This window comes from Tenrec ecaudatus, chromosome X (assembly GCF_050624435.1).
Source record: "Tenrec ecaudatus isolate mTenEca1 chromosome X, mTenEca1.hap1, whole genome shotgun sequence".
Classification (NCBI taxonomy): domain Eukaryota; kingdom Metazoa; phylum Chordata; class Mammalia; order Afrosoricida; family Tenrecidae; genus Tenrec; species Tenrec ecaudatus.
Window position 1 is genome coordinate 144,235,696 of NC_134548.1, and position 27,617 is coordinate 144,263,312.

General features: G+C 42.6%; 1 protein-coding gene across 1 annotated transcript; it reads left to right on the plus strand.

Annotated features, from left to right (window-relative positions):
• The first annotated feature begins 6,569 nt into the window (after positions 1–6,569).
• On the plus strand, positions 6,570–8,513 carry LOC142433763 (RNA polymerase II elongation factor ELL2-like). The gene has a single exon (XM_075538466.1). The coding sequence runs from the start codon at positions 6,570–6,572 to the stop codon at positions 8,511–8,513; it is 1,944 nt and encodes a 647-aa protein (XP_075394581.1).
• The last annotated feature ends 19,104 nt before the right edge of the window (positions 8,514–27,617 follow it).

Sequence of the window (27,617 nt, forward strand, 5' to 3'; positions counted from 1 at the left end):
GGTAGCCCTCAGGGCCAAGTGCATGCGCCAGGCCCCTCCCTGAGCCCCTGGGGCTTAGCTCCTTGGCTTGGGTCAGCAGGGCTCTGAGGCTCAGGCGGTGGCTGGGGTACCCGGGGTCAGCTGCAGCACGCGGACCCACGGTCCTGGCCTCAACATGCTTTAGTTTTTGTTAGGGTGCTAGAGGAAGTTTGTGCGTTTCATTGATGCTACCCTGCACCCTGACTGGCTTGTCTCCTCCCTGAAACCCCTTTGTAAGGGATTTCCAGTTGCCTACAGATGAGCCTTGGGGCCCCAATGTGCACTCTCCCTCATTCATAATGATATGATTTTTCGTTCTTTGATGCCTGATTCCTGATACCTTCAACACCTCGTGATCGCACAGGCTGCTTTTACTTCTTCCATGTGGCCTTTGTTGCCTCTGGGCTGGTTGGACGCTTGTTTGCCTTCAAGCCTTTAAGACCCCAGATGCTTGATAGCTATCTCTTGATAGCTGGGCAACCTTAGCATTCTTCATCACACTGTCGTATGCACACATTTGTCTTCAGTGTTTGGATGGGGTAGGTGATCACACAATGATATGGTTTTTTTGTTCCTTGATGTCTGATACCTGATCTCTTTGACACCTCATGATCACACAGTCTGGTGTGCTTCTTGCATGTGGGCTTTGTTGCTTCCAAGCTAGATGGCCGCTTGCTTACCTTCAAGCCTTTCAGACCCCAGATGCTCTATCTTTTGATAGCTGGGCACCATCAGCTTTCTTCACCTCACTTGCTTATGCACACAGTTGTCTTTAGTGATTGTGTCGGGGAGGTGAGCCTCATGGAATGTCAGTTTCATAGAACAAAGTGTTTTTTTTTTATTGACGGAGTACTTCAGGAGGCCCAGTGTCCATCTACTACCTTACTACTAAATCTATAAATATATGCACATAGATCTTTTTCCCCATCATCAGATACAAATGTATTTACACATGTCCATGCATGTATTTAGGCCTCTATGTATGCCCTTTGCCTCCTACTTCTTTCCTCTAATTCCTTTTGCTTTCCTCTTGTCCCACCATCATGCCGAGTCTTCATTTGGGCTTCAGTAATTCCTCTCGGTTATATTGCCCTTGATCACTCCCCACCAGTCCTCTCACCCCCTCCTTGCCACTGGTTTTGAATCACTTATTGCTGCCCTGTCCCTGAGTTGGTTAAGACCACTTCCCTTCACACACACACACACCCCCACCTCCCACTGCCCCATGCCCCCCTGAAACCATCAGTCCCGATATTTTCTTCTCCACATTTTTTATCCAGCCTATATTATCTAGATAGCCCCGCAGAGATAATAATATGCACAAAAATCTCGACATCACCAAACAAAGTGACTCAGAAAAACAAAGCGATGACGGCAGCAGCAACAACCACAACCGAAAAAAGCCAATGACATCCAAAATTTAAAAGAAGAAAAAAAGGGGGAAACAGGTAAAGAACTCTGTAAATAGTTCAAGGTCTGTTTGTTTACCTTAAGGCGTGTTTTCCGGTTGAGTCCCATGGGGTGCCACGCCCTGGCCCAAAAGTCTATTTCTGATACCCCATCGGGACTTCCTTGTTCTGCTCCCCTTGCTGTTTTATTGCACGCCTTTAGTGTTTTGCCTCGGCGTGGTGGGTCAGCTCAGGCACAAATCCCACACTGTGTCTCCAGTGTTGTCCCATGTAGGTACATGGATCAGTGCGGGATGTCGCATCTCGTAGTGGGGCCGGCCCTATGGTACTCCTCTCTGTGCATTGGCAGCTCTGAGCGGGCTATTGTCCTCTGAGCTTGGTGGGCCACGGTTTGCTCCACTCCCTTCCTCCCCCTTCCTTTGCTTTCGCTTCCGTCTGGGTATGGAAGGTCGGTTTCTTTCCCTCACCAGAAGGTCTGTTGTCGTTATCTGTAGCACACCCTTCCATGGTGGGGATCAGGCTGATTCTGGTTGGGGCCGGGCATATACTCCAGTCTTTTCATGGATTCCTCCACATGTGTCGTTGCCCTCCTGGTTTGGCACGACATGGTGGGGTCTGTGTGCACATTCCAGTTCTGTGGGCACACAACCAATACTCTCCCCCTGAGTGGATTAGTGCCCTCCCTCCCCCCATGCAATCATCTCAATTTCTCCGCACCCTGATTGTCTCTCCTCCGTCCCCCTTTCCCCTTCTTTCAGTTGGACTCACATGTACCTCCCTGGGTGTGGTGTGCCCTCCCTCCATCCCCCCCCCGCCCGTCTACGAAGGCATCCACTCGTTTATGGTTAGATAAGTATCTATTCTATTTCTGCTGTGCTGATTGTGCTTACCTCGGGGGACTCATGCTATACCTGACCTTTTGAGATTGGCTTAGCTAGCTTAACATGATTCCTTCCAACCCTTCCCACAAAACGACGTGTTTCATGTGATCGTCTGTGCTTTTCAGTGCTGCATAGTACTCCATTGTGAGGATGTGCCAGGGTTTGATTAATCCACTCGTCTACCAATGGAATCCTAGGCTGTTTCCAAGTCTTTTCAATTGTGAATTGCGCCGCAATAATCACTGGATGCAGATGACTGGTAGTGTTTCATTTGTTACCTCCTCTGGGTACATGCCCAGTAGAGGCATGACTGGGTCATAAGGTAGATCAATTTCCATTTTCTTTAAGTGTCTCCAGATTGCTTTCCGCACTGGCTGTACATCTCTTCACGACCACCAGCAGTGGAGGAGGGTTCCTACTTCACCACAGCCCCTCCAACGCTTGTTGCTTTCTGATTTGGGCTAGCCTCAGGGGTGTTAGGTGGTATCTCATGGTTGTTTTAATTTGCATTTCTCTTATGGCTAATGAATGGGAACTCTTTTTCAGATGTTTGTTGGCTATATGCGTCTCCTCCCTAGTGAAAGTTATTTTCAGTTCTTTTGCCCACTTCCTCAGGAGATTAAGTGTTTTCCTCTTTTTGCTGGCCATGAGGGTGGTGTAGGTTTTAGTACTGAGCCCTTGTCCGATGTGTCGTTACTAAAAATCCTCTCACTGCCTGTGGGTTGCCTTGTCACCTTCTTGGTGAAGTCTTTTGAGGCGCACAAGTATTTTATTCTTATTAAATCCCATTAGTCAATTTCCAGTTCACCTGTGTGTGTATCCTTCCTTATTGCAGTGAGCCTAAGAATTCCTGGGACAATAATCTTAGGTTTGTCCCTATTCCTTCCTTGATAGCCCTGATGTTTTGGGGTTTTACTTGTACGTCTGTGATCCACCCTGAACTTATTCTTGTGCATGGGGTGAGGTAAACGTCTTATTTCAATTTTCTACATGTGGGTATCCATTGTTTCCAGCACCACTTGTTACAAATGGCATCTGCTTCCCACTGGATGGTTTTGGGACCCTTGTGGAAGATCAGTTGTCTATATGCTGATGGTTTTATTCCTGGGCTTTCTCTTCTTTTCCCCTGGTCTGAGTATATTTCATTGTGCCAGTACCTCGCTGTTTTAACCACTGTAGCTGTGTCCTAGGTATTAAAATTAGGTAAATTGACTCCTCCAACTCTGTCCTTCTTCTTGAGGAGTTCTCTGCTAATTCTGGGCTTCCTCCTTTCCATGTGAAATTGGTGATCAGTTTTTTCCAATTCTTTGAAGAAGGTTGTTGGTATTTGAATCAGAATAGTATTGAGCTTATAAAGTGTTTTCGGTAAGATTGCCATCGTTACTGTATTGAGCCTTCCAAACCATGAGCAAGGGGTGTTCTTCCATTTGTGGAGGTTGCTTTTGGTTTCCTGTAGTAGGGTCTTGTAGTTTTCCTTGTATAGGTCTTTAGTTTGGGTTGTTGTTGTTAAATATATTCCTAGGTATTTCAGTTTGTTCTTGGCTAGTGTGAAGGGTGGTACCTCCTTGATCTCATCTTCCATGGTCCTGCCTGATGTGTATAGCAAACGTACTGCCTTCTGTTTGCTTTTAGGGGAGGCCATACAGAGTGCTCTGAGATGACAATCAAGGAGCATATATAAAGTGACCGTTGAGCTTGGGTTCTAAGGTTGAGTAAAAAGTTTGCAGGTTCTAAGGTTCAGTAAAAATTTTGAATCCACCCTGTGTGAACTCTAAAAGTTTACAGGCCAGGTGGAGCCACTTTAAAGAGTGAGTTTTGTCTTGTGGATACAAGCGTGTGTTAAAATTTCAAGATTTCTACCTGCTAGGCATCTGTTTCAACATAGCGGTTTTGCCTCTAATTGCTTACAGATTCTAAAATTTTAGAAATAAGTTGTCTTTAAGGTGAGCTCAGATTTGCAACTCTTGTGTACTCAAAATTGAGTTGAAATTCATTTTGCATTTTCCCCCTGTATCCAAATTTTCAGTTAAAGCTTCATATAGCAAAGTTGCATCCAATTCCAACACTGTTGTCTAAAAATTTTAAACTGTGTGGTACTCACTAAAAGGCACAACAAAAGTTAAAGCTAATTAAGGTCACACATTTCAGTGGCTCCCATACAGTCTAAATCTTCTTGATACAGTAAATTGTGCCCTTTCCGGTTTGGTTTCTTCTGGACTCCCAAGGTTTAATGACAGTTACCTTTTAAATTTCACACACATTGAGATTTAAATCTTAGCTCTTCTCTTACGATTCCTATTCCTTCTTGTGTTCCAAATACAAACTAATATTTAAGTGAATATTTGTGTCTTCAAGTAGTGCAGTCCTGTGTATGTACTTGTTTGATTCAATTTGTTGTGACCTTATTGGGTTTTGAATAGAAATTTTGCCATTTTGTAGATCAAGGAAACTTAAGTATATTGCTGCAATTTTTAGTTTTCAATACAGTATTTTTAAATGCATATTTTAAAAAGACTAACGTGTTTTTTTTTCAAAGTAGGCATTTTAATGTGTTCCTAATGCTGTATGCGGACTTAGGTTTTTTAACCGATAAATAAAGCTACTCTCTGTGTAAGCCTGGATAGACGAGAGAAACAAATGCATATAAACTCTTATGTGTATAAGAGAGAGTTTTATATAAAGAGTAATTGTACATTAACACAGCTTCCCCACCCAGTCCATTCCAAGCCCATAAATCCAATGTTAGCCCATATGTCTGATACCAATTTATAAAGTCCTCTTCAGAGTCATGAAGCACATACAATGAAGCCGAATGCAGGACGAGCCCAGGCCAGTGGGTAGAGTGTCTTTGGATCCAGTGGCATTGTAAGCATCTCAGCGCTGGCAGGGGTCTCCACGTGCTTTCTCCAGTTCCCAGAGCAAAGGGTCTATCACTATAGTGCCATGCGTCTGGTCAGTAGAGCATCTTCAAGGCAGGGGAAGTCGAGAGAGGCGGGGGGAGGGTTTCATTGTGTGTTGATTATCTCTTTCTGTGGGAACAGCACTGGATGACCAATGACAAGGCTAGCTTGACGAGTATCTTGTAGCATAATAAGTAGTGCGGAATATCCGACTTAAAGACAATCACCTACGAAAGAGCCATCTACACGAAAAGATGGTGTGGTTATGACTTTCATGAAACAAATGAAGCTTTGACTCTTAAAAATATGGCCTCATCTTGAAAACATAGCTATGAAAGGTCACAATCGACGTAGACCTGGCAGGTTTAGCATATTAGCCAGATTGTGACTCAAAGTGAAATGTCTAACAGAAACAAAAAATAAGGAGCCAAACTTTTGAGAACACAAGTATTGCTACCTGTGTATAATGTGACTTTAGGTTATTTCTGAAAGAAATGAATATCTAAGTAAATAAATGTGATGGTACTCTCCCCCCAAAGCAGGCAGGATTAATGTGTTCATTTGCTTAACAAATGGGCCTCAAGTACTTACTATGTGTGCCCTCCACTGTTCTAGGCACTGGAGACAAAAAGCAATGAGAAAGAGTGACAATCTCACCCCTTATTAAGCTCATGTTGTGGCCATGCGGCATGAGGCACCACACTGTGGTGTAAGTCTGTGATTGGCTGAGGATCTTCTGTAGAGGTGGAAAGCAGCCACTAGTGGGCAGATTTGGCAAGTGAAGGAGATGCACAGCGATGTGAGGGAACTAAGAGAGGACCGGACACCTTTAAAGTGATCTGTGTGTGTGTGTGCAGAGGATGGCGTCAGTAGTATTGCAAAAAGCACGCACTAGACTATGAAATGAGGACCCCTGTCTCTAAGCCCCACCTCCCTAAATGACCTGGTGGAAGACTTTGCCTCAGGCTCCCTATGACTGCAAGTGCCTCCACTCTATGGTGGGTTTACTTGGAGTAAATTGCTTTTATGCACTGAGCCCAGGGAATCATTGAGCAATTCCTAGTTTGGATGAACAAGTTCTCATGAAGAGAAAGAAAAACAAACAATAAAAATGTAAGGAAGATGACTAAAAGATGAGTCAGTCCTTACCATCCCCCTCTATCTGCCCCCGGCCCACCCCACCCCAGGTTCTGTGTCAGTCAGCCTTCTAGCTCCTTTGTCCCATTGGACGTGATCTTTTAGAATTAATTTCTCAACTCGCCCCAAGGGAAGTCATTGATTTTTCACTGATTTGAAGTTTGGTATTTTTTGACAGGTATTCTATGACAGTGCCTAGAGACAAAATCATAGGAGACGCACAGATGCTGGACGACAGAGTGCCGAGACAAGATAAGGACCTACAGACCACTCAAGCAGTTCACCAGTACCAGCTCCGCAGGAGTACACATCTTCCTGGAGTTTCCACTCAAGTCCAAGGAGTTGAAGGACTTTCTGATTTCCCTCCAAACTTGTTACGCACCTCAATGAATCCGGCTAACAACGAGGTGCCCAACGAGAATGAAAGCAGCCGTCAAGGCAGAGTGGCCCCTCTCCAGGCAACACTCCTTGGCAGTCCTGCCACACCGCTGCCTTGCTGGGGCTCGGCTGGAACGAAAATCACCGTGGGTAGCAAAATGAAGAAAACAATACAGGCAGAGGGAAAATCCTATGATGTATTGAAGAAAATGATAAAAGCACCTGTATGGCAGAAAGTAGCAATTCGGGGAGCAGGTCGAGCTATTTCAGAATCAGTGCATGGGAGCACAGAATTGGCTTCGTCTCCATGTACTACCCCCACATCACCGATTACCGACAGTGTCTACAGGCAGCCCTACATTGACAGAGTCATTCATTTGCTGGCATTAAAGGATTACAGAATCTCGGAATTGTCTGTTCGACTGCAGAAGGACGGAATTCACAAGAAAGACAAAGGCACCATTGGAAAAGTTCTGGAGCAGGTAGCCGTTCTGAATCCGCACAATTTTACTTATAGCTTAAAAGACTATTTATTCAAACAGGTGCGACGAGACTGGCCTGGGTACAATGAATCAGACAGGCAGTTACTGGCGTCGGTGCTTGCCAGAAAAGCTCCTGCCACCAAGTCTCTGCAATCTTCCAGAGATTCTAATACAGGTGGCATTCCCCGCAAGAAAGGGCGTTTCCCTTCAGCTGTCGTTGATTCCTTGAGAGGGAAAAAAGGTAAAATATCTCACCTGACGATGGTAGCGCAGCCACCCTCAAATACTCGATTGAATAAAGGTAAAATGTCTCACCTGACGACGGTCACACAGCCACCCTCAAATACTCGCTTGAATAAAGGTAAAGTATCTCACCTGACGACGGTAGCACAGTCACCTTCAAATGCTCCATTGAGTAAAAGTAAAATATCTCACCTGACGATGGTTGCGCAGCCACCCGCAAATCCTCGACTGAATAAAGGTAAAACATCTCATCTGACGACGGTAGTGCAGTCCCCCTCAAATGCCCGATTGAACAAGGCCAGGAGGGAACCTGCTGCAACTTCTGTAAAATCTCCTGCAGCGACAGCAGAGCCCCTTTGTGCACCTCTGTCCTCATCCCACCGTGCTGCTTCCAGTTGTTCCCGGCGTGGCACTCCAGAAGGTGCCAGGACCCAGGATCCAGAAGATGACCATGTCTGTCAAGATAGCAGCACCGCTGAACACCTGCAGGATGAGTCTAATACCACGAAATATCCAATGCTCTTAGAGAAAACACATCCAACATTCCCTTTGAACAAGATGCGCAAACGTGCATTTACAGAAAACCAAGCCAACAGCCAAACATGCACAGTGACAATGGAGATACAGGAGACAGATGCTCCAAGCCATGAAAGTTATGTAGAGCCAAACCCCAGTGAAGACGATAGAGAGCTTTACCCTATACCTCAAGACGGCGCTTCGACATCTGAGGTCCCAGATTATTTGACCAAGTACATCACCATCGTTTCTTCTGAGCAGCGGGAGCTCTACGTAGAGGATTTTACTGCAGAGTTTGAGGACTGCCACGCCCTTCGTGACACTCTGCTGACTTTATCCTCGCCCTTTTTTGACCTCAAGGCAAAAAAGATGCAATCTTCTCCAGGCACAAAGGAATATGAGGATATCAATGAGGAAATCTTACGAGAATATCAGAAGCTGAAGCAGAATAATCCCAATTTTTGCGTGCAAAAAAAGAGATTTTATTATCTTTATAATAAGCTGGCTCACATTAAAAGATTAGTAAGTGATTTTGACCAAAGCAAATAGAGTCATGTTACTAAAACTGGTGAGACCAAAGTTAACTTGAACTTATTTATTGAAAATTACAATTATTTGTCTAAGATTTCAAACGGATGCAACGTTGTCCATTGAAACATTCAGTATTACTATTTTAAGTTTGGGTTTGTCTTTTTATGCTTATATTTATCTTTATTTTATTATTGTTTTCCTTTTCTGATAATTTCTATTTCTCAATTTATTTTTACTCCCCCCTCCTCCCGCCATGTTACTTTGCTTTTCTGCACTTTTGACACTATTTATCTGTTTTCTTTTAACCTCGAATTCCATTTTTGTCTCTCTCTCTCTCTTAAATGGGAGATCTACTGTTTGAGACATGGAATCGTACATGTATAGCCTTAAGGAATAAAGACTTATTTTGCTTTCAAATAACCACAGTCTGTTTGTTGTCCTTTCTTAACTCAAAGTCTTCCTTAAAATGCAGTTTAAAGAGTTGTACAAAATATTCAAGCAGTGCATGTTTTCACTTCATTAATAGATTTGTTGCCCGTTCTTGAGATTTTTTAATCTTCTAGAAAAACACAAGTTATGTGATCAAGCTATTGATCGATTTATATATACACACATACCGAATTTAAAAGCAAACTCACTGCCATTGAGTCGATGGTGGGTCATGTTGACCCTATAGGACAGGGTAGAACTGACCCTGTGGATTTCTAAGACTAATTCTATTCTCTCTCTCTCTCTCTCTCTCTCTCTCTCTCTCTCTCTCTCTCTCTCTTTTTTTTTTAGCAGACAGGACACTTGTAATATGGTACTCAAAGAAACACACTTTAAACATCAAGACAAAAATAGACTAAAGTGGCTGGGGGCAAAACCAAGCCAAGGGCAAGCAGAAAAAAGATCAAGAGTGGGAATTTTGACCTCTGGCAGTGTAAATTTCAAGGCAAAATCCATCTAGAACAACAGCGAAGAGTATTACACACGTAATGACTAAAGCTATAATTGAATAACAAAACTAATAAATATATATTCACCAGTCAAAGAAGCTCAGTTATATTAATCAAGCTCACAGAACTAGAGCAAAATAAATGATACTAAAATAATAATAGGTTACTACAATGTACAAGTCAAGGAAGAACACAACATCAGGAAGGAAATTCAATATAGTCACAGAAAAACTAAACAGCACATGAAGACTGCAAATCTTTATGGAAATAGAAAGTTCGATCTTTCTACATCAGAGCAGCTGGTGGTTTCAAACTACAGACCTTGCTGTTAGCAGCCTCCACAGACACACACATCAAATTATCTATTGTTGTGTCACATTCCTATACACTTAGCAGCCAAAAGCAACCCGTGTTTTTTTATCTGATAATTTCAGTCAGGAATCGGGACAAGCTTAATTGGGTCTTCTGCCCCAGAGTCTCAAATGAGGCTGCAATCAAGGTGCTGGTCAGGGCTAGAATTTTTTCTGAGACTCAATTGAAGGATATTTTGGGCAAGATTCCATTTCTTTTGGACTGGAGCTCCAAGGCCTTAGTAACTGTTGTCAAAAAGGCTCCCTCAATTCCTTGCCATGTCTGCCTTTTCATGAGGCAGCTTACAACTTGGTCACCAGCTTTATTAAAGTCAGAAAGGGAGAGAGTTGTCTGCTAGCATGAGAGACATTAAAACCTTCTGTAACACAATATGGAAATGGCACCCCATCACCGTTGTCACATTCTATTGGTTGAAGTAAGTCACCAATCCAATCCATGCTCAAAGGGAGGTGAGTACCCAAACCCACTGTTGTCAAGTAGATTCCAACAGAATTGCAGGGAGGCAGGATCACTGCAGGCTGTTTTAGCAACTATGCAGCACAGCTATCATCTATCTTAAGACATTCAGAAATATCTCTTAAAGAGTTGTCACCTCTTTGTATTACCCCACTAAACTGGCTGGCTATTGGATCACTCCTCCCTAAATAAGAGAGATGTTCATTTTCTTATAAAATACCGTACGTACTCGTGTAGAAGCCGAGTTTTTCAGCAGGTTTTGTGGTAAAATTAGGTGCCTTGACGGATATTCGGGTCAGTTTATACTCGATTATATACGGTACTTTCCAGGCAATACGTACATTTCTACCACGTTAGAATGTCTCTCAATGCAGGCCTCAAAAATTCATATTGCAATAGATGGCCATTCCCAAAGTAAACATTTTGATCCAAGATTCTTCTTTAAGTGAATATATAGCAATTTGATGATATTCTTTGATTCTATAGGATTAGTTCATTATCCCCCAGACTCCTTTCCAATGAAAGTAATATTTTCACTTACTGAATGATTACATTTCTCTTTTTTTAACATTTTATTAGGGACTCATACAACTCTTACCACAATCCATACATACAACAATAGTATAAAGCATATGTGTACATTCTTTGGCCTCATCAATTTCAAAGCATTTGCTCTCCACTTAAGCCCTTTGCATCGAGTCCTCTTTTTTCCCCAACCCCCCGCTCCCCCCTCATGGGCCCTTGATAATTTATAAATTAATATTTTGTCATATCTTGCCCTGTCCGGGGTCTCCTTTCACCCCCTTTTCTGTTGTCCGTCCCCTCGGGAGGAGATCACATGTAGACCCTTGTAATCGGTCCCCTCTTTCCAACCCACTCACCCTCTACCCTACCAGCATCGACTCTCCCACCCCTGGTCCTGAAGGTATGATCCGCCCTGGATTCCCTGTGCCTTCATCTCCAGTCTGCACCAGTGTACATCCTCTGCTCTATCCAATCCTGCAAGGTAGAATTCGGATCGTGATAGTGGGATGGGGGGGGGGGGACGCATTTAAGAACTGGAGGAAAGCTGTATTCTTCAACGGTGCTACATCACACCTTGGCTGACTCATCTCCTCCCCTAGAACACTCTGCGAGGGGATCTTCAACGGGTGACAAATGGGATTTGGGTCTCCGCTCTGCACTTCCCCCTTCATTCATTATGATAAGATTTTTTTTTCTGATGATGATGTCTTATACGTGATCCCTTCGACACCCCGTGATCGCACAAGCTGGTGTGCTTCTTCCATGTGGACTTTGTTGCTTCTGAACTAGATGGCCGCTCATTTACCTTCAAGCCTTTAAGACCCCAGACACTATCTCTTTTGATAGCCGGGCACCATCACCTTTCTTCGCCACATTTGCTTATGCACCCATTTGTCCTCTGCGATCGTATCATGGAGGTGTGCAACCAATGATATGATTCTTTTGTTCTTTGATGCCTGATAACTGATCCCTTCAGAACCACGTGATCACACAGGCTGGTGTGTTCTTCCATGTGGGCTTTGTTACTTCTGAGCTAGATGGCCGCTTGTTTATCTTCAAGCCTTTAAGCCCCCAGACGCTATCTCTTTCGATAGCCGGGCACCATCAGCTTTCTTCACCACATGTGCTTGTTCACCCGCTTTGTCTTCAGTGGATGCGTCGGGAGGGTGAGCATCACAGAATGCCAATTTAATAGAAGAAAGTATTCATACATTGAGGGAGTGCTTAAGTAGAGGTCCAAGTTCCTTCCGCCACCTTAATACTAAACCTATAAATATAGGCACATAGATGTTTCTCATCTATATATATATATATATATTTGCATATGTACATGTCTTTGTCTAGACCTCTATAAATGCCCTTTGTCTCCTAGCTCTTTCCTCTATTTCCCTTGACCTTCCTCCTGTCCCACTATCATGCTCCATCCCCACCTGGGTTACAGCTGTACCTCTTCATTACGTTACCTAACTCTTGATCATTCCCTACCAGGATTACATTTCTTATAAGGGATAATGTTCTAGACAATTTTTTATTGTTCTTCACCAAAAGTCATATGAATTTATTTGAGCTATATATTAATTTATTAGCATTTACATGATATTCTCTTGAAATGACCTTAAGTATCTTATATGCTTAATAAAGCATCAGTGTTGTTTCTGAAATAGCATGATAGCTTTTTTCCTTGGTAAGCCATATATTTTGACCTTTGGGAGCCAAGATGGGATTTTGCCCCATGTCACTCAAGATTTCCCATTTCATGCCAAGAGGCTAGGCTGAAGAGTGCAATCTTGTCAGACTTCTCTCTTCTGGAGGATTTCCTCACATAGAAAGCGTCTTGTCCCATTCGAAGCCTTCCAAAAACTCGCATTCTCATTGAGTCCATGCTGAAGCCTAGTGACCCTATGGGACAGGATAGAATCACCCTGCAGGGTTTCCTAGAGTGAAAATCTTTTTTTTTTTAATTTAGACACTTTTCTTTAATTCACATTACAACCCTACAGTTCTAAGTACCAGAAAGAATCAAGAAGAAAATTAATTTCGTCAAATTTGAAGTTAAGTAAGACATTATAAATAAAACTTGTTAAAGTGAAACACTGCTAAATCAAAGTGTATCACTGACCTGGTACCTGTTACATATATGCATAATTCATGTGATACACACATATACAACAACTGTTTTGGTAGCACACAGACCATACACTGGTCTTTTTATACCCAGGGGAAGTAGCACCATGAACATCATCACCATCTTAAGATGATAAACCAAAGTGTGCCCACATTACAATAAAACATGTCGATTTATTCAAGGTGGCCCAGCCTAACAATTGTGAGGATGCCTCTGGATTGGGCAGTGTTTCATTCTGTTGGACACCAAGTTGCTATGAGTTGAAAGTAACTTGCCAGCACCTTACAATGGTAACAATCAATGAGACAGGAAGGCACATACAGGGGAACAGAGGCCATGGGAACACCAAAAAGGACCTGGGAACCAGGACTACTGACAAGGAAGGAATAAAAATAGCTGAAACCTTGATTTGTAATTTTAACCTCCAAAAACGGTGAGAAAATATATTTCTGTTCTTGAAAGCGACCCACTTGTGTAGCGACCTCATCCATAAGAGGGACCAAGAACTCCGGGATGCAGAGTACTATGGAATGAAGTCAGGGAACTTAGGGAAGGAAGTCACTATGCGCTGATCTTCATAGAAGCCCATGGCAGGTAATGTGCTCAAACGTTTACCAACATGGTCTGATGTCATTTTCCCGTCAATAAGTAAGGCAGTATGATGTCAAATTACAGAGAAGGAAGGTTGTATTATGTCAAGTTACAGAGAAGAATTTATAGCCCAGAAAGAGATACTGTTTTACTCAAAATTGTAAGACTAGGAAATTAGAGCTGACTTTGTTTTTAAACCTGAATTCCAAGTTGGCATTCTACTGGTAGGAATTCCAAATGAGCAAGTAAGCAAAGCTGGTAGCAAGAGACCTGAACTGTCTGTTTTACCTTTGTGTAACCAAACTAGGCCTCATATTTATGGCTGAGGTTGGATCCTGACGTTGCCAATTTCAGTAGGAATTTGGACAAGTTACAGGAGCGCTTGCTGATTGATTTTCTATCGGTATGATGGAAACTGTCATACTCACTCAGCCTGGTGGAAGATAAACACTCCTGGCAGAGCTGCTCTTATGATGATTGCTGTTCCCTCTTGGATGGGGGCAACCCAGATGGGCAATTGTGTGTTACAGAGCAATGGACAACTGCCTTGACTTCATAGTTTTCTGAGACCAGTGGTTCTCAACCTTCCTGATGCCACGACCCTTTAATACAGCTCCTCATGTTGTGGTGACCCCCCCCCACCCTAAAATTAGTTTGTTGCTACTTCATAATTGTAATTTTTCTCCTGCTGTGAATCAGGCGAGCCCTGTGAAAGGGTCATTCGACCCCCAGGTTGAGAACCTCTGCTGTAGATCAAGAAATATATCCTATAGCTTGGGATCCATATATATATATATATATATATATATATATATATATATATATATATATATATATATAATCAATGGTCTCACTGATAAATTCAAATGCCTGAGGTCTCTGTAGTCCAACCAGGTTTGTTTGGAGGGAAGTTTCCATTAGGTCATACATACAAAACAATAAAACAAGGACTTGTTTTAGTTCAAAATGCAAACCAAAGTCAAACTTGCCACACAGGCATTTTCTTTAAGTGATCCATAAACTCTTAGAAGTAATCTGATAAAGGTGAAAGTCTAGGTGATTGGGGACTCAGGAGACTGGAATTTTTAAATCCTTTGGTGGGTTTTCCCAAGTGTAAAGTGGAAGGGCAGCCAAGAAAAGGAATGTCCTTCGTGAGATGGATTGAAACAGTTGCTTCGACAATGACCTCAGGTATAGAAACCATTGTGAATATGGTTAAGACTGTGGAGTGTTTCACTCTGTTGTGCATACGGTTGCTATGGGTCAGAATTGATTCAATGGCAGCTAACAACGAGTAAGAATGGAAATAATACTCTTAATTTACAAGTAGGTAAGCTTCACCTAGTTGAAGGATTTCCTGCAAATAACAAGTTCACCCATCCAAAAGAACTGTACATTGCTATTTATCTTGAAGTGTATCGGGTAAACATGTTTAGGCACTGAGTTCTAGGCAGTTTTCCGTGGATAAAAAGGAAAACAGGAAGTGAGGCTTAAAATTACAGATTTGAAGGACAAGTTATGCAGATAATTTGCCTAGTTTCCAACCATGGCTCTGCCACCTACTACTTCTGTGATCCTGGGTAAACACAAGAAAATTTAACACCTATATATTCTCATTGCCCAGTCTTAAAATTTTGGGTGACATATTTGAAGGGGCAGTGAATTATTTAATGTGGTTCATGTCGACAAAGTCTCTAACCCCCCAAATTATCGTTTCCTACACGAGTCTGGTAAGAAGGTGTGTAAGATACCGATAGGATTTTCCTATGAATAATTGTGACTAGGATTACCAAGAATGCCATCCTTCTGGGCATAAAAGAAGCCCTCTGAGGAGCAGGAGGTGGGAATCTTATTACCAACAAAAAACAGGAGTGGAGTGCGCCTCTGGACCCAAGATCCCCATGTAGCAAAGATCCTGGATCCCAAAGTCAACAATAACGTCAAAGCAGCAGCAGCAGAACCAGAAGCCAGAGCATGAAATATAGTAAAGGAATTCCCAGCCCATGGAGCAAGTAAAGCTGAGTGGATTTGTGAAGGAGGCTGGCTTATGGAATGGGATGCTTCCGAGCGCTTAATTGAGGATTTGGCACTTGCTGGCCCTGAGTCGAGCTGAGTGCCTTTGGGGTCAGGTTTAATGAAGTGGGGTGCCTCGGGCACTTAATTCAGGGAGTGCTGAGGTTGCTGACCCACGGAACTTAAGTTGAACACCTTCAAGTTGAGGGTGACCGAGGAGTGCCCTGCCCCTTTGAACATTATTAGCAGACCTGAAATAACTTAGTAACATCACCTGATAAACAACTATCCTGAACATTTCTCACTGACATTACAACTTAGTAACTTCCTTAATAAACGCTTTCATCATGAACTTTGTCTGAGTTCTGTGTAGCTATTGCAATGGATATGAGAACCCAGAGAGATAGAGAAAATAGACTAAGAAAACACAATATTGTTGTGGTTTGCAATTGGGTCCGTTCTGAGACATAGCAACATTACGGGACAGAGTAGAACTGAATTGAGTCATAACAGTACTGCAGGACTGAGTGTAATGGCCCCATAGGGTTTCCTAGTTGGTAATATTTTCAGGAGCACGTGGTCATGATTTTCTCTCCTGAAAAGGCGTTTGATGAGTGTGAAGCACCAACCTCTCAGTTAGCATCCAAGTGTATAACCATTGTGCCACAAGGGATCCTTGTTGGACAGCACATACATCCACCGCCACTAAGTCAATTTCAACTCGTAGTGACCCTATATAGGGTTTCTGAGTCCATAAATTAAAAGAAAATCATTTCTTTGGGGGCTCCTACAGTTGTTATCACAATCCACACATCCATCCTTTGTGTCAAACACACTTGTACATTTGTTGCCATCATCATTCTCAAAATATTTGCCTTCTATTTGAGCTTTTAATGTCAGCTCCTCATTACCCCCTCCCTCCCAACTCCTCCTCCCTCATGAACCCTTCATAATTCATAAATTACAATGTTGTCATATGTTACACTGTCTGATGTCTCCCCTTGCCCACTTCTCTCTTGTCCATCACCCAGGGAGGAGGTTAGACGTACACTCTTGTAATCGGTTCCCCCTTTCCACTCCACATTCCTTCAACCCTCTAGGCATCGGCACTCTCACCATTGGTCCTGAAGGGGTCATGTGTCCTGGATTCCCCGTGTTTCCAGTTGCTATTTGTACCAATGTACATTCTCTGGTCTAGCCAGATTTGTAAGGTAGAATTGGGATCAAGATAGTGCGGTGGTGGGTAAGAAGCATTTAAGATCTAGAGGAAAGTCATATGTTTCATCATTGATACCCTTCACCCTGACTGGCTCATCTCCTCCCCACAAGCCTTCAGTAAGGGGTATCCAGTTGCCTACTGATGGACTTTGAGTCTCCACTCTGCACTCCACCTCATTTACAATGAATGATATGATGTTTTCTTCTTTGATGTTTGATACCTGATCCTTTGACACCTCGTGGTCACACAAGCTGGTGTGTTTCTTCCATGTGGGCTTTGTGATTCTGAGCTAGATGGCCGCTTGTTTATCTTCAAGCCTTTAAAACCCCAGACGCTCTATCTCTTGATAGCCGGGCACCATCAGCTTTCTTCACCACATTCGCTTATGCAACTTTTGTCTTCAGTGATCATCTCGGGAAGGTGGGCACCCAAAGATATGATTTTTTATTCTTTGATGTCTGATACCTGGTCCCTTCTACCCCTCGTGGTCACACAGGCTGGTGTGCTTCTTCCATGTGGGCTTTGATTCTCTAAAGCTAGATGACCGCTTGTTTATCTGCAAGCCTTTAATACCACAAGCGCTATATCGTTGGATAGCCAGGCACCATCAACTTTCTTCACTACATTTGCTTATGCACACATTTTCCTTCAGCGATGGATGTGTCGGGAAGGTGTGCATAATGGAATGTCAATTTAATAGAACAAGGTGTTTTTAAAGGAGCAAATAGTTTCATCTTTTTCCATGGAGCAGATGGTGGGTTTGAACTGCTGGCATTATGGTTAGAAATCCTATTCTTACCCAACTCTGCTACCAGGGTGTTCTTTTTCGGGCTTTTTTTTTTTTGGTATTGAATTCTATAATACCTAATAATTAGGTTATGTTATAGTGTTTTAAAAAATCTAGCCAGATGTTAATCAAAATATTACAAGTATAACTTAAAATTTAATGTGTTGTAAATCCAAAGTGTAGTAGCACCCTCCTATGTAGTAAAAAGTCCTGTTAAGCTTAATCAATAGAGATGTTCTAACTCCAGAAGGTGGCAAGCAAGCCCATTTAGATAAGTAGCCAGGAAAAAAGCATCCCTCATTTAGATACAACAGGTGGTGGAGGTGTGGTAGCCCCTGGAGGAATGTAGGTAGCAATTGTTTCCTGTGATCATTATAAAACCTGATTTTTTTTGTCACATCGTTTAGGGTATATAACTTGCTTTGATTTCAAAGCACTTTGGATGTAGCAAAACCCACTAATTCATTATGTCTTGTGCTTTAGAATTAACTGAGAGTTTCTTGACTGAACCTGGTCACTGTCTTAGAATGAAACCAAACCCAACCCCAAACTCACTGCCATCTAGTCTATCTCAGCTTACAGTGAGCCTATAGGTCAGGTTAGAGCTGGCACTGTGAATTTCACAAGACGGTCAAGCTTGACAGAAGTAGACATCTCCATATTTCTCCTGAGGAGCAGCTGGGGGTTTTGAACCGCTGCACTATCGGTTAGAAACTCAGCTCACAAGTAGGAACACAGTGGCAGGCAATTCTGTACCTCTGTTCCCAGCAACACCTACTGGCAGCATTAAATAAATATATAGGAAATGCTCAAAAAGTCTGAGGCACACAGTAAGCACTGGGTAAATCTTAAAGTTAATATAAAATGAGATTATTATGGTATACATATGAGAAAATTCATGTCAAATATTTTTCCTTATTAAAGAAGAATGAATGTAAACAAATGAACCCGAGATGCAATTCAAGAACCTAAGAACACAAAAATAAATCAAAAGGAACCATGAGAAATGAATGATTAGTTTTAGTAACGTAAATTATTAGATTGAAAAGATACACTAAAAATTAAGGCATCAGCATGTTGAAAAGACAACTAAAAGCCACAATTTCAAAAACTATATTATGAATGAAAAAGAGTAAATGTAAGCATGAAAAGGGAGCTACAATAACTGATCATATGGTGACTATGTGCTACTCTTATGGTCTTGTCAATTACCCTCTGAAAAAGTAGGTTCTTTGTCCAGGTACTAAAACCAAGTAGGAAGATGTACAAGTAAGTCTTGTAGTAAGCCTGATTCTCTTGTATTTTGCAGAGGAAATCAGAATGTGCACAGCTAAATGATCCACAAACCTAAAATCCAAAATCATTTGCCCAAGAGTCAAGTCTGACCGATGGTAGCCCATGTGTGTCAGAGGAGAATGGCTCCATTGACTTTGCAGTGACTGTGTGTGTGTGTGTGTGTGTGTGACGTGTTTTTTAAAGGGGGATATAGATTGTTAGACTCTTTTTCTGAAGCACCATGGAGTGAATTTGAACTGCCAACCCTCAGATTAGCAACCGATCGCAAACTGCTTGTACCGCCGGGGGGGTTTGACTCCCCAGGAGTGGTCAATACGATGGCAGATGAGACGTCAATTGGTATAGCAAGGAAAGCCCAGGTGCCTGAGAAGTTTGTTCAGCCATGGAAATGTGACTATATTTGGATCAGAAATATGGACTGTACCCTGGTCTAGTTTGCTTCCTGTCTTAGTTCTAAATCACTTCCACTTGGTTCTCTCTTACTCCTGAGTCAAGATTACTTTAGAAAATGCCAGGCTGGTGCCAGTAGAGTACAGGAAGTGAACTAATAGGTTTTTTGGGTCAGGCCTAGGGCAGACATTTAGAGAGCAGGTATCTCAATTCTGAGAGCTAGGTATGACAGTAGGCTCAGTGACTTACTCCAAGGGCCACGGAGAACTATGTATTTCATTTTAATTAGGAAATTGATTCAGTTGCAAACGTTTCCAGGGCTGGCAAGTGTGGTTGCCATGTGGCAAATGCTGAGTACATGTTTGCTGAAGGACTTAGGACATTCTAATTCAGGCAGATGAGGTGATTCTTTCCTCTTAGCCCTAGGAATTTCATTAGTTTAAAACTGCTGTTCAAAAGAAAGGCTGGGCAGCTTGCCTTCATAAAGATGGCATCGTTGGAAACCCTATAGGCCAGTTCTACTCTCCCCTCGAGGGTCACTCTGAGTCCGAATTGACTGACAGCTGTGGGGTCTGAGTTTGGGATACCAGTGTGAGTCCTGCAGAGAGGATATTCTAGTGGCAAAAATGAGACACAGCATTTGAGTCTGTTGCTTTTTAGTGGGGTTGCCTCACTGTGTTAGTCTAGGTGGACTAGAGAAGCAAATTTGTAGACACTCATATGTGTATAAGAAAGAGCTGTATATGCAAGCGCCGTTGAATATTGAGGGGGGAAAAATTCCGGCCCAGTCCAGATCAAGTCCATAAATCCTGTATTAACCCATATGCCATACACCAATTTGTAAAATCCTCTTTAGACTCTGGAAACACATGCAATGATGCCCAATGCAGGAAGATCACACGCCGGTGGGTGGGAAGTGTTGTGGATACAGTGGCGTTGTAAGCATCTAAGCACTGGCAGGGGTCTCCACGTGGATTCTCTGGCTCCATCCACCTCTCTCCATGTCTCTTCTCCACAGAGATGTCTCACAAGGCGGGAGCCCAGAAAGAGAATATGTGTGTCTACCACCTACAAGGAGAAAACACAGAAGTTCCCAGAATCCTCAGGAGAAGGCCATGCCCACACAGAGGCCCCACTGGCTATCTCCTGATTGTCAGGGTAGGCTCCACCCCTACACCCTGGATCCTCAAATTGACACCAGATTACATAACTGCCACACTTACTAAGTCAATGTAAATATGCCTACCCTCGGCATGTGATTTGATTTAAAAAAAAAAATTTTTTTATCTCCGCTGAAAATTTCCAGACACGCATGTACAAACAGAAGCCTTGGTTATCTACTGGAACTTTATTTACCAAACACATTCCATCCAAGGCTGCTATGGCTGCAGCATTCAGTGGCAGAGTCCTCCTCCTGGGATATTGCAGGCAGCCATCCGACAGCACTAACAGCATGCAGCTACGAGAGCAGCCTCCAGGATCCCAAGTAGCAATGTCAAACCAAGTGTAACTCTATAGGGCCTGGGCAGGCTCTACCAATGCTTTCACTAATAGGCCACCATTACAAGTGTGTTCAGGCCAGTATTCTTGATGACTCCCAAGATTATGAGGGATAATGTTCTGCTACAAAGAACAATATCTTTTGTAGCTACATTTGTAGGAAATATAAGTATGGAGGAAGCACTGTGGCTTATTCAAAAAACAGGAACCTAAGAGACAGTTAATGTTGGGTAAAAAAAAAGAACGTGACTGGCTCAGTCTTTGATTTGGGGAAATTTATCTGTTTTTACTGAACTAATCACCTGGAAAATTTTCACTGAAGATGAAAGTAGTAATACTGGTAATATCTCTTTTAGGAAGCAGTAGGATATAGTGAACATAGAGTTTCATTTCTAACTAGGATATGGAGAACACTAGACACAGCTTATGGAAGAGAAACATCTAGAAATACTACTGAAGGTTAAGCTTCTTTTCTTTACTTTTTAAAAGATAATTTAACTCGGGACTCATACAGCTCTTAGAGTCATCCACACATCAATTATATCAAGCATAGTTTTACATATGTTGACATCATTATTTTCTAAACATTTACTTTCTATTTGAGCCCTTGTTATGAGCTCCTGTTTTTTCCCTCCCCGACTCTCATTTTCATGACCCCTTGATAAATTATTTTCATAACTTCACCGACTGCTCTCTCCCTTCCCCCACAGTTTCTGTTGTTCTTCCCATCTGTGGTGGATATGGAGTATGCTTCCATAATTGTGATCGGTTCCCCCTTCTTCTGCTTCTCTCCCCACCTCCCCCATAGCCTCCTGGTATCATTATTCTCATCTCTACACCCCATGATTGTACAGGCTGATGTGCTTCTTCCCTGCGGGCTTATTACTTCTCTGCCGGATGGACACTTGTTTTCCCTCAAGCCTTTAAGAGCCCAAATGCTACATCTTTTGATAGCCTGGCACCATCAGCTTTCTACACCAGATTTCCTTGTACTCCCATATTGAGTGTGACCATCACAGAATACCAGGTTGTGAGAACAAAGTGTTCTTGCGTTGAGGAAAGGCTTGAGCCGAGGCCCAAAATCTGTCCACTACCTCAATGTGTGCCATACGTACATAGGCCAATACTTCTATGTGTATCAATTAATATATTTACATAGGTATATACCTATGTTTATACCTCTATCCATAGTTTTGCTTCCTAGATCTTTCCTGTCTCCTTTAACCTTTCTCCTACCTCACCATCACGCTTGCCCTTCTGCCTCTTATTAATTCCCATCAGCTAGATTGCTGTTGCTCCAACACCCCCAGGATTTTAATTCCCTAATTGTTCACCTGTCTGTGACATTATTTTCTGACCTCTCCCTTCAGCTACCTCCTCATCTCCCCATTTCCCCTTGCTTTCTCTTGTCTTGCTTCCCATGGTTATCTTATATAGATAGGCAATCTAGTGTCAACTTGAGACTATTATGAGTGAAGGGGTGAAGTCTAGACTGTCAAACATGTCATAGAAAATGAGGCCTCTGTGTGAGCATGACTTTCTTCTTAGGATTCTGGGATCTCCTATCTTTCCTCTCTGGAAACAAGACACACACACACACACACACACACACACACACACACACACACACACACACTGCTTCTTTTCCTTGACAAACCCCACGGAGCTATGCTGATGGAGCCAGAATCCTGGAGATGGATGAGCCATGTGGAGAACCATGTCAGTGCTGATATGCTTCCACTGCCACTAGATCCACAAGACTTTCCACCTACTAGCCTATGATCTTCCTGCATTCAGCGTCATTGCATGAGTTGCTTGAGTCTAAAGAGGAATTTATAGATTTGTATTAGACATATGGACTAATATCAGATTTATGAACTTGATCTTGACTGGTCTGGGATGTTTTCTTAATATACAATTACTCTTCATAGAAAGCTCTTCCTTGTCCACATATGAATGTCTGCGAATTCGTTTCTCAAGTCAACCCAGACAAAAAACAAAAATAAACCAAAAGATTGAATAAGAAGAGAAAAAAAAACTAGCAATTTTTTTTTAATTACACATCATTCCAGGTCTGTCCACTGCCCTTTATGACTATCTCTCCACCGATCCTGGGGGAATCCCAAGAACCACCCCTCTTAGTCTGAAGACAATTTGGGGTCATCCCCTGGGGCTTTGTGACTTGCTTCGCTCCCGTTGCTGATCTGTTATGTTCCCTTGTTGGTTCACGCCTCTGTGAGGGGTTGAGACTGAGCTCACTCCCTACCATGTGTCCCCAGTATTGTCCTCTGTCCTTGTGTGCTCCAGCAAGGGCATATCACGTCTCAATGTGTTGTTGCCCCTACATTCCTCTCTGGGCTTTAGCAGGTCTGTGCTGGAACATTGTCTTCAGGGCTTGGTGTGCCAATGTGGGGTCTAGACCCGCACTCTCTCCTTTTCCTTCTGGGTTTTCTTCCTTGGGAGCATGGCAGGCCGGCCCCTCTCCCCAGCCGGCAGGGTTGGTGTAGTCCTCTGTAGCACATCCTTCGAGGGAGGTGTCAGTTTGGCTGATTGGGGCTGTCCCTGTAGCCAACTCTGTTCATGAGTTGCTCCGTATGGTTAAGTTTCCCTCAAGAGGTAGTTCACCATGGTAGGGTCTGTGTGCACACTCCCATTACTGGTGGACACATAAACTGTACCCTCCCCTGGGTGCATTAGTGCCCTACTCCCCAAGTGCAATCTTCTCCCTCCCCCCCCTTTCCTCCCTCCTCTCATCTTTCCTCTTCTTTGTGTTGGAATGACATGTACATGTACATCCTTGGCTCTGGCCTGTCTCCCGCCCGACTGCCTGTACCTCAACTCATGTAGTGTTAGCTAAGGGATTTTTCTTCTATGCCTGCTGTGCTGATTATACTTACCTCGGTAGACTCGTTGTACTTTTCCTTTTGTGATTGGCTAACTTCGCTTAGCATAATTTCCTTCAACTCTTCCCATGAAACGATATGCTTCATGCGATCATTAGTGCTTTTTAGTACGAATGTTTAGTACTCCATTGTGTGTGTGTGTGTGTCTGTGAGTTTTCTAATCCAATCATCTAATGATGGGATTTTAGGTGGTTTCCACTTCTTTGTGATTGTGAATTGCACAGCAATAAAAATTGTGGCGCAGACTACTGGTCATGGTCTATTTCTTACCTTTCTGTGTATATGCCCAGTAGAGGGATTTCTGGATCATAAGGTAGCTCAATTTCCATTTGCTTTAAATAGCGCCAGATGGCTTTCCACGGTGACTGCATAACCAGAAGCACTGGAGGAGAGTTCTGATCTCACCCCGCCCCCTCCAATATTTCTTACTCTCTGATTTCCTGATTTGGGCTGTCCCCAAGGGTGTTAGGTGGTATCTCATAGTTGGTTTAATTTGTATTTGTCCGATGGCTAATGATCCAGAGCATTATTTCATATTTTATTGGCTATTCAGGTCTCCTTCTTAGTGAAACTTCTGTTCAGGTATTTTTCCCACTTCCTCAGAGGGTTAACCCATTTTCTACTTTTTGCAGGTTAGGAGCGTATTGTAAATTTTAGTAATAAGTTCTTTGTCGGTTGTGTCAGAGCTAAAAATGCTCTCCCAGTCTGTGGGTTCTCTTATTACTCTCTTTAGATGCACACAGGTGTTATATCATAAATATATCCCATTTGTCAGTTTCAGCTTCATATGTGTGCATACACTTCCCCATTATAGTAAGACCATGTATTGCTTGTGCCAAGATTCTTAGATTTGTCCTGATTCCTTTCTTCTTGGGTGTCTTAATAAGGTTTGGGTGTTGGGTGCTTTCAAATGCTTTTTTCTGCATCCATAATATGTAGATTTTTCGTGTGAAGCAGTCTGGTTGGGGAGCTTTTTTTGTTGGTTGTTACTTGATAGCCCTATCAGTTTCTTCTTTTGTTATGTGTCTGTTGAGGTTCTTGACCTCTATCTGGCATAATCTAAGGAGGGATTTTTGTTTGTTTGTTTTTTAAGCAAAAGGGAAGAAATTTATTGGATCCCATACGGGAAACCCTGGGGGGGGGCAGCATACCCTACTGTGTAGGCATGCCCAGCAAAGAGTCATACCATTCACTGTACCCCCATGTCCCAGAGGGAATCCCCTTGAGCCAAGCCCCAAAGCCCCAGGACTGGCTGGCGGTGGGGACGGGAGGGATTGTTTTTCCAAGTATTTGTCCAAGTCTTCCATGTTGTTAAATTCATTAGAATACAGACTTGCATAGCACTTTATGATTATCCTTTTAATCTCATTGGGGTCTTTTCCTGGTGGTTTCATCCTTCATCTTGGCTATCGATGTTTGCTCCTTCCTTTACTTGGTTAGTTTTGTCAGCGGTGGTCAATCCTGTTGATCCTTTCAAAGAACCAAATATTTGCCGCATTAACTTTTTTCACTATTCACTTGTCTTCCCACTGGTTTAACTCTGGCCTGATTTTTATTATTTCTTTGCTTTTGCTGTTGGATGGGTTCATCTGTTGACTTTCTCCTACTTGCTGGAGGTTTTGTGGTAGTGTATGAGTCTCCCCTCCTTTTATATATATGCCTTTATTTCTAAAAATCTTCCTCTGATAACTGCTTCTGCTGTATTCCATAGGTTTTGGTATACTCTAATCTCATTCTTCTTAGTTTCTAGAAAGTTCCTAATTTTCTCTCTAATCTGGACTAGTCCCAATTCATGTCGCAGAATATCAGTGTTCATCCTCCAGTTGATTGCCTTTGATTTTCTGGTCATCCTTTTGTTGATCTTCTCTTTGTGGTGGTTGTCCAAGAAGGACATCTGTGTGATCTCAATGTGCTTGGATTTACTCAGGCTTACCTTGGGTCCCAGTATGTGGTCTACTTTTGAATATTTGCCGTGTGCCCTTGAAAAGAATGTGATTTATTTTTTTTGCATTTGGATGGAAAACTCTATACATGTCTACCAGGTTCAGTCACCTAATTGTAGTATTTAGCTATTTAGCCTCCTTGCTTAGCTTCTTTCCCAGTGATCTATCTTTCTCTGATAGCGGTGTATTAGAGTCACCTGGTATGATTGCTGAGTCTGATTTCTTTTTTCATCCTTTGGATAGCTTGTTTGATAAATTTTGTGGATCACTGGTGGGGTATGTATATATTTATTGTGCTTACTGGTTCCTGGTCTACTAATCCTTTGATCACTGTATAGTGCCCATCCCTGACCCTTGTTATGGTTTGAACCTTGAGGTCAATTTTGTTGGAAGAATTGTAACCCCTGCTTTTCTTAAGCTGCCGTTTGCCTGATATACTTCCCGCCAATCTTTATTCTTGGTCTATTTGTGTCTGTGGGCTTAAAATATGTCTCTTGCATGCAAGCGATTGATGGGATATGCTTTCTGACCCTGTTTACTAACCTTTATATCTTAATGAGCGAGTTCAGGCCATTGGCATTCAGAATTATTATCACTATCTGTGGGTTCATCGCTGTCATCTCATACCTTTGTGTTGGGCATTTTCCTATGTGCCTTCATAACCGTGTGCTGGGTTTATGTGTGGTGCCCCTTTCTGGCCTTCTTCTCCCTCTGAGGCAATGTTATATTGGAAATTGTTTTTCGTGCATTGACTTCCGGATGGAGTTGCACTCTATAGAGGTCTCTTGCTTGTGATTGGTGGATGTTGGTCTTCTGACCACAGAGAATCTGCACGGATTTTTTGCAGTGTTGGGTGTTTTATGGCATATTCCTGGAGATTTTCCTGGTCCGGGAAGACTCTTACCTTACCATCTACCTTAATAGATAGTTTGGCAGCATAGAAGATTCTCAGGTTGGATTTTATTTTCTATCAGGCTTCAGAAGATGTTACTCCACTCTCTCCTCTTCTTCGTTGTATCTGTTAATAGGTCTGAGCATATTCTTAAATAAGCACCGTTGTATGTGACTGACATTTTTTTCCTTGCTGCTCTTAAAATTGTCGCTTTTTCCTTGATGTTGAATAATTTAACTATTATATGCCTTGGTGAGTTCTTCCTGGGGTTTAGTCTAAGTGGTGTCTTCGCTGCTTCCTGTATTAATATCTGATTTTCATTCATTATGGTGGGAAAGTTTGCTTCCAGGAATTACCTTGTTAATTTAGCTGTTGATTTCTTCGTTTTGTCTTGTACTAATAGACAATTTTTTTTCGAATATGATTCCTCTTCATAGTATCTATAATTATTCTCACGTTTTCTTCCGCCTCTTTGATGATCTTGTTTTACTGTCTTTCCCATTTGTTGAAGTCTGCCTGATTGTCCTTGAGGTCTCTTTCTCTCTTCTAGTCTGCTGGTGAAATCCATGATCTTGTGTTTTACATTTGATACCAGACCCATTAGTTCTTGTATTTCCCTTTGGTGTGTGGACCTTGTCACCTCTATCTTGGACTTCATCCCCTCTATCATTGATTTAATCTCCTCTATCATTGCATCATCCTATACTGAGAGGCTTCCCTCATATCCTGTATTATTTCAAGCAGCATTCTGAAGACTTGGCGTTAGGGAAGATCAATGTTTGATTCTTCTATGAGTGTCATTTTTATGACTTCCTCTCCTGTTGCAGTTTTTCTTGGTTTCTTGTGGAGGGTGTTGAGATATATTGCTGTTTGCATGTCATTTTTGAACCACTGTGTGTCATGTTCCTGGGATACCAAGGGGCCCTAAGCTCTTTCTCCGTGTGACTGGTAAGACCGTTTTCACGGACGAACTGTGGCCTACTATGATGCTAGGCCAGACTGTTAAGTATTTGGGGTTCTGCAGTGACTCAGTGACTGGCTGTGATGAGGTTCTCAGAGGCTGGGCTTAGACAGGTAACTATAGGTATGCCACTAGGCCAGGCTGCTGCAGCACGGGCAGAGGCCTGGTTTGGACTAATCGGTCACAATTTGCGGCCTTTTACAGATTCTAT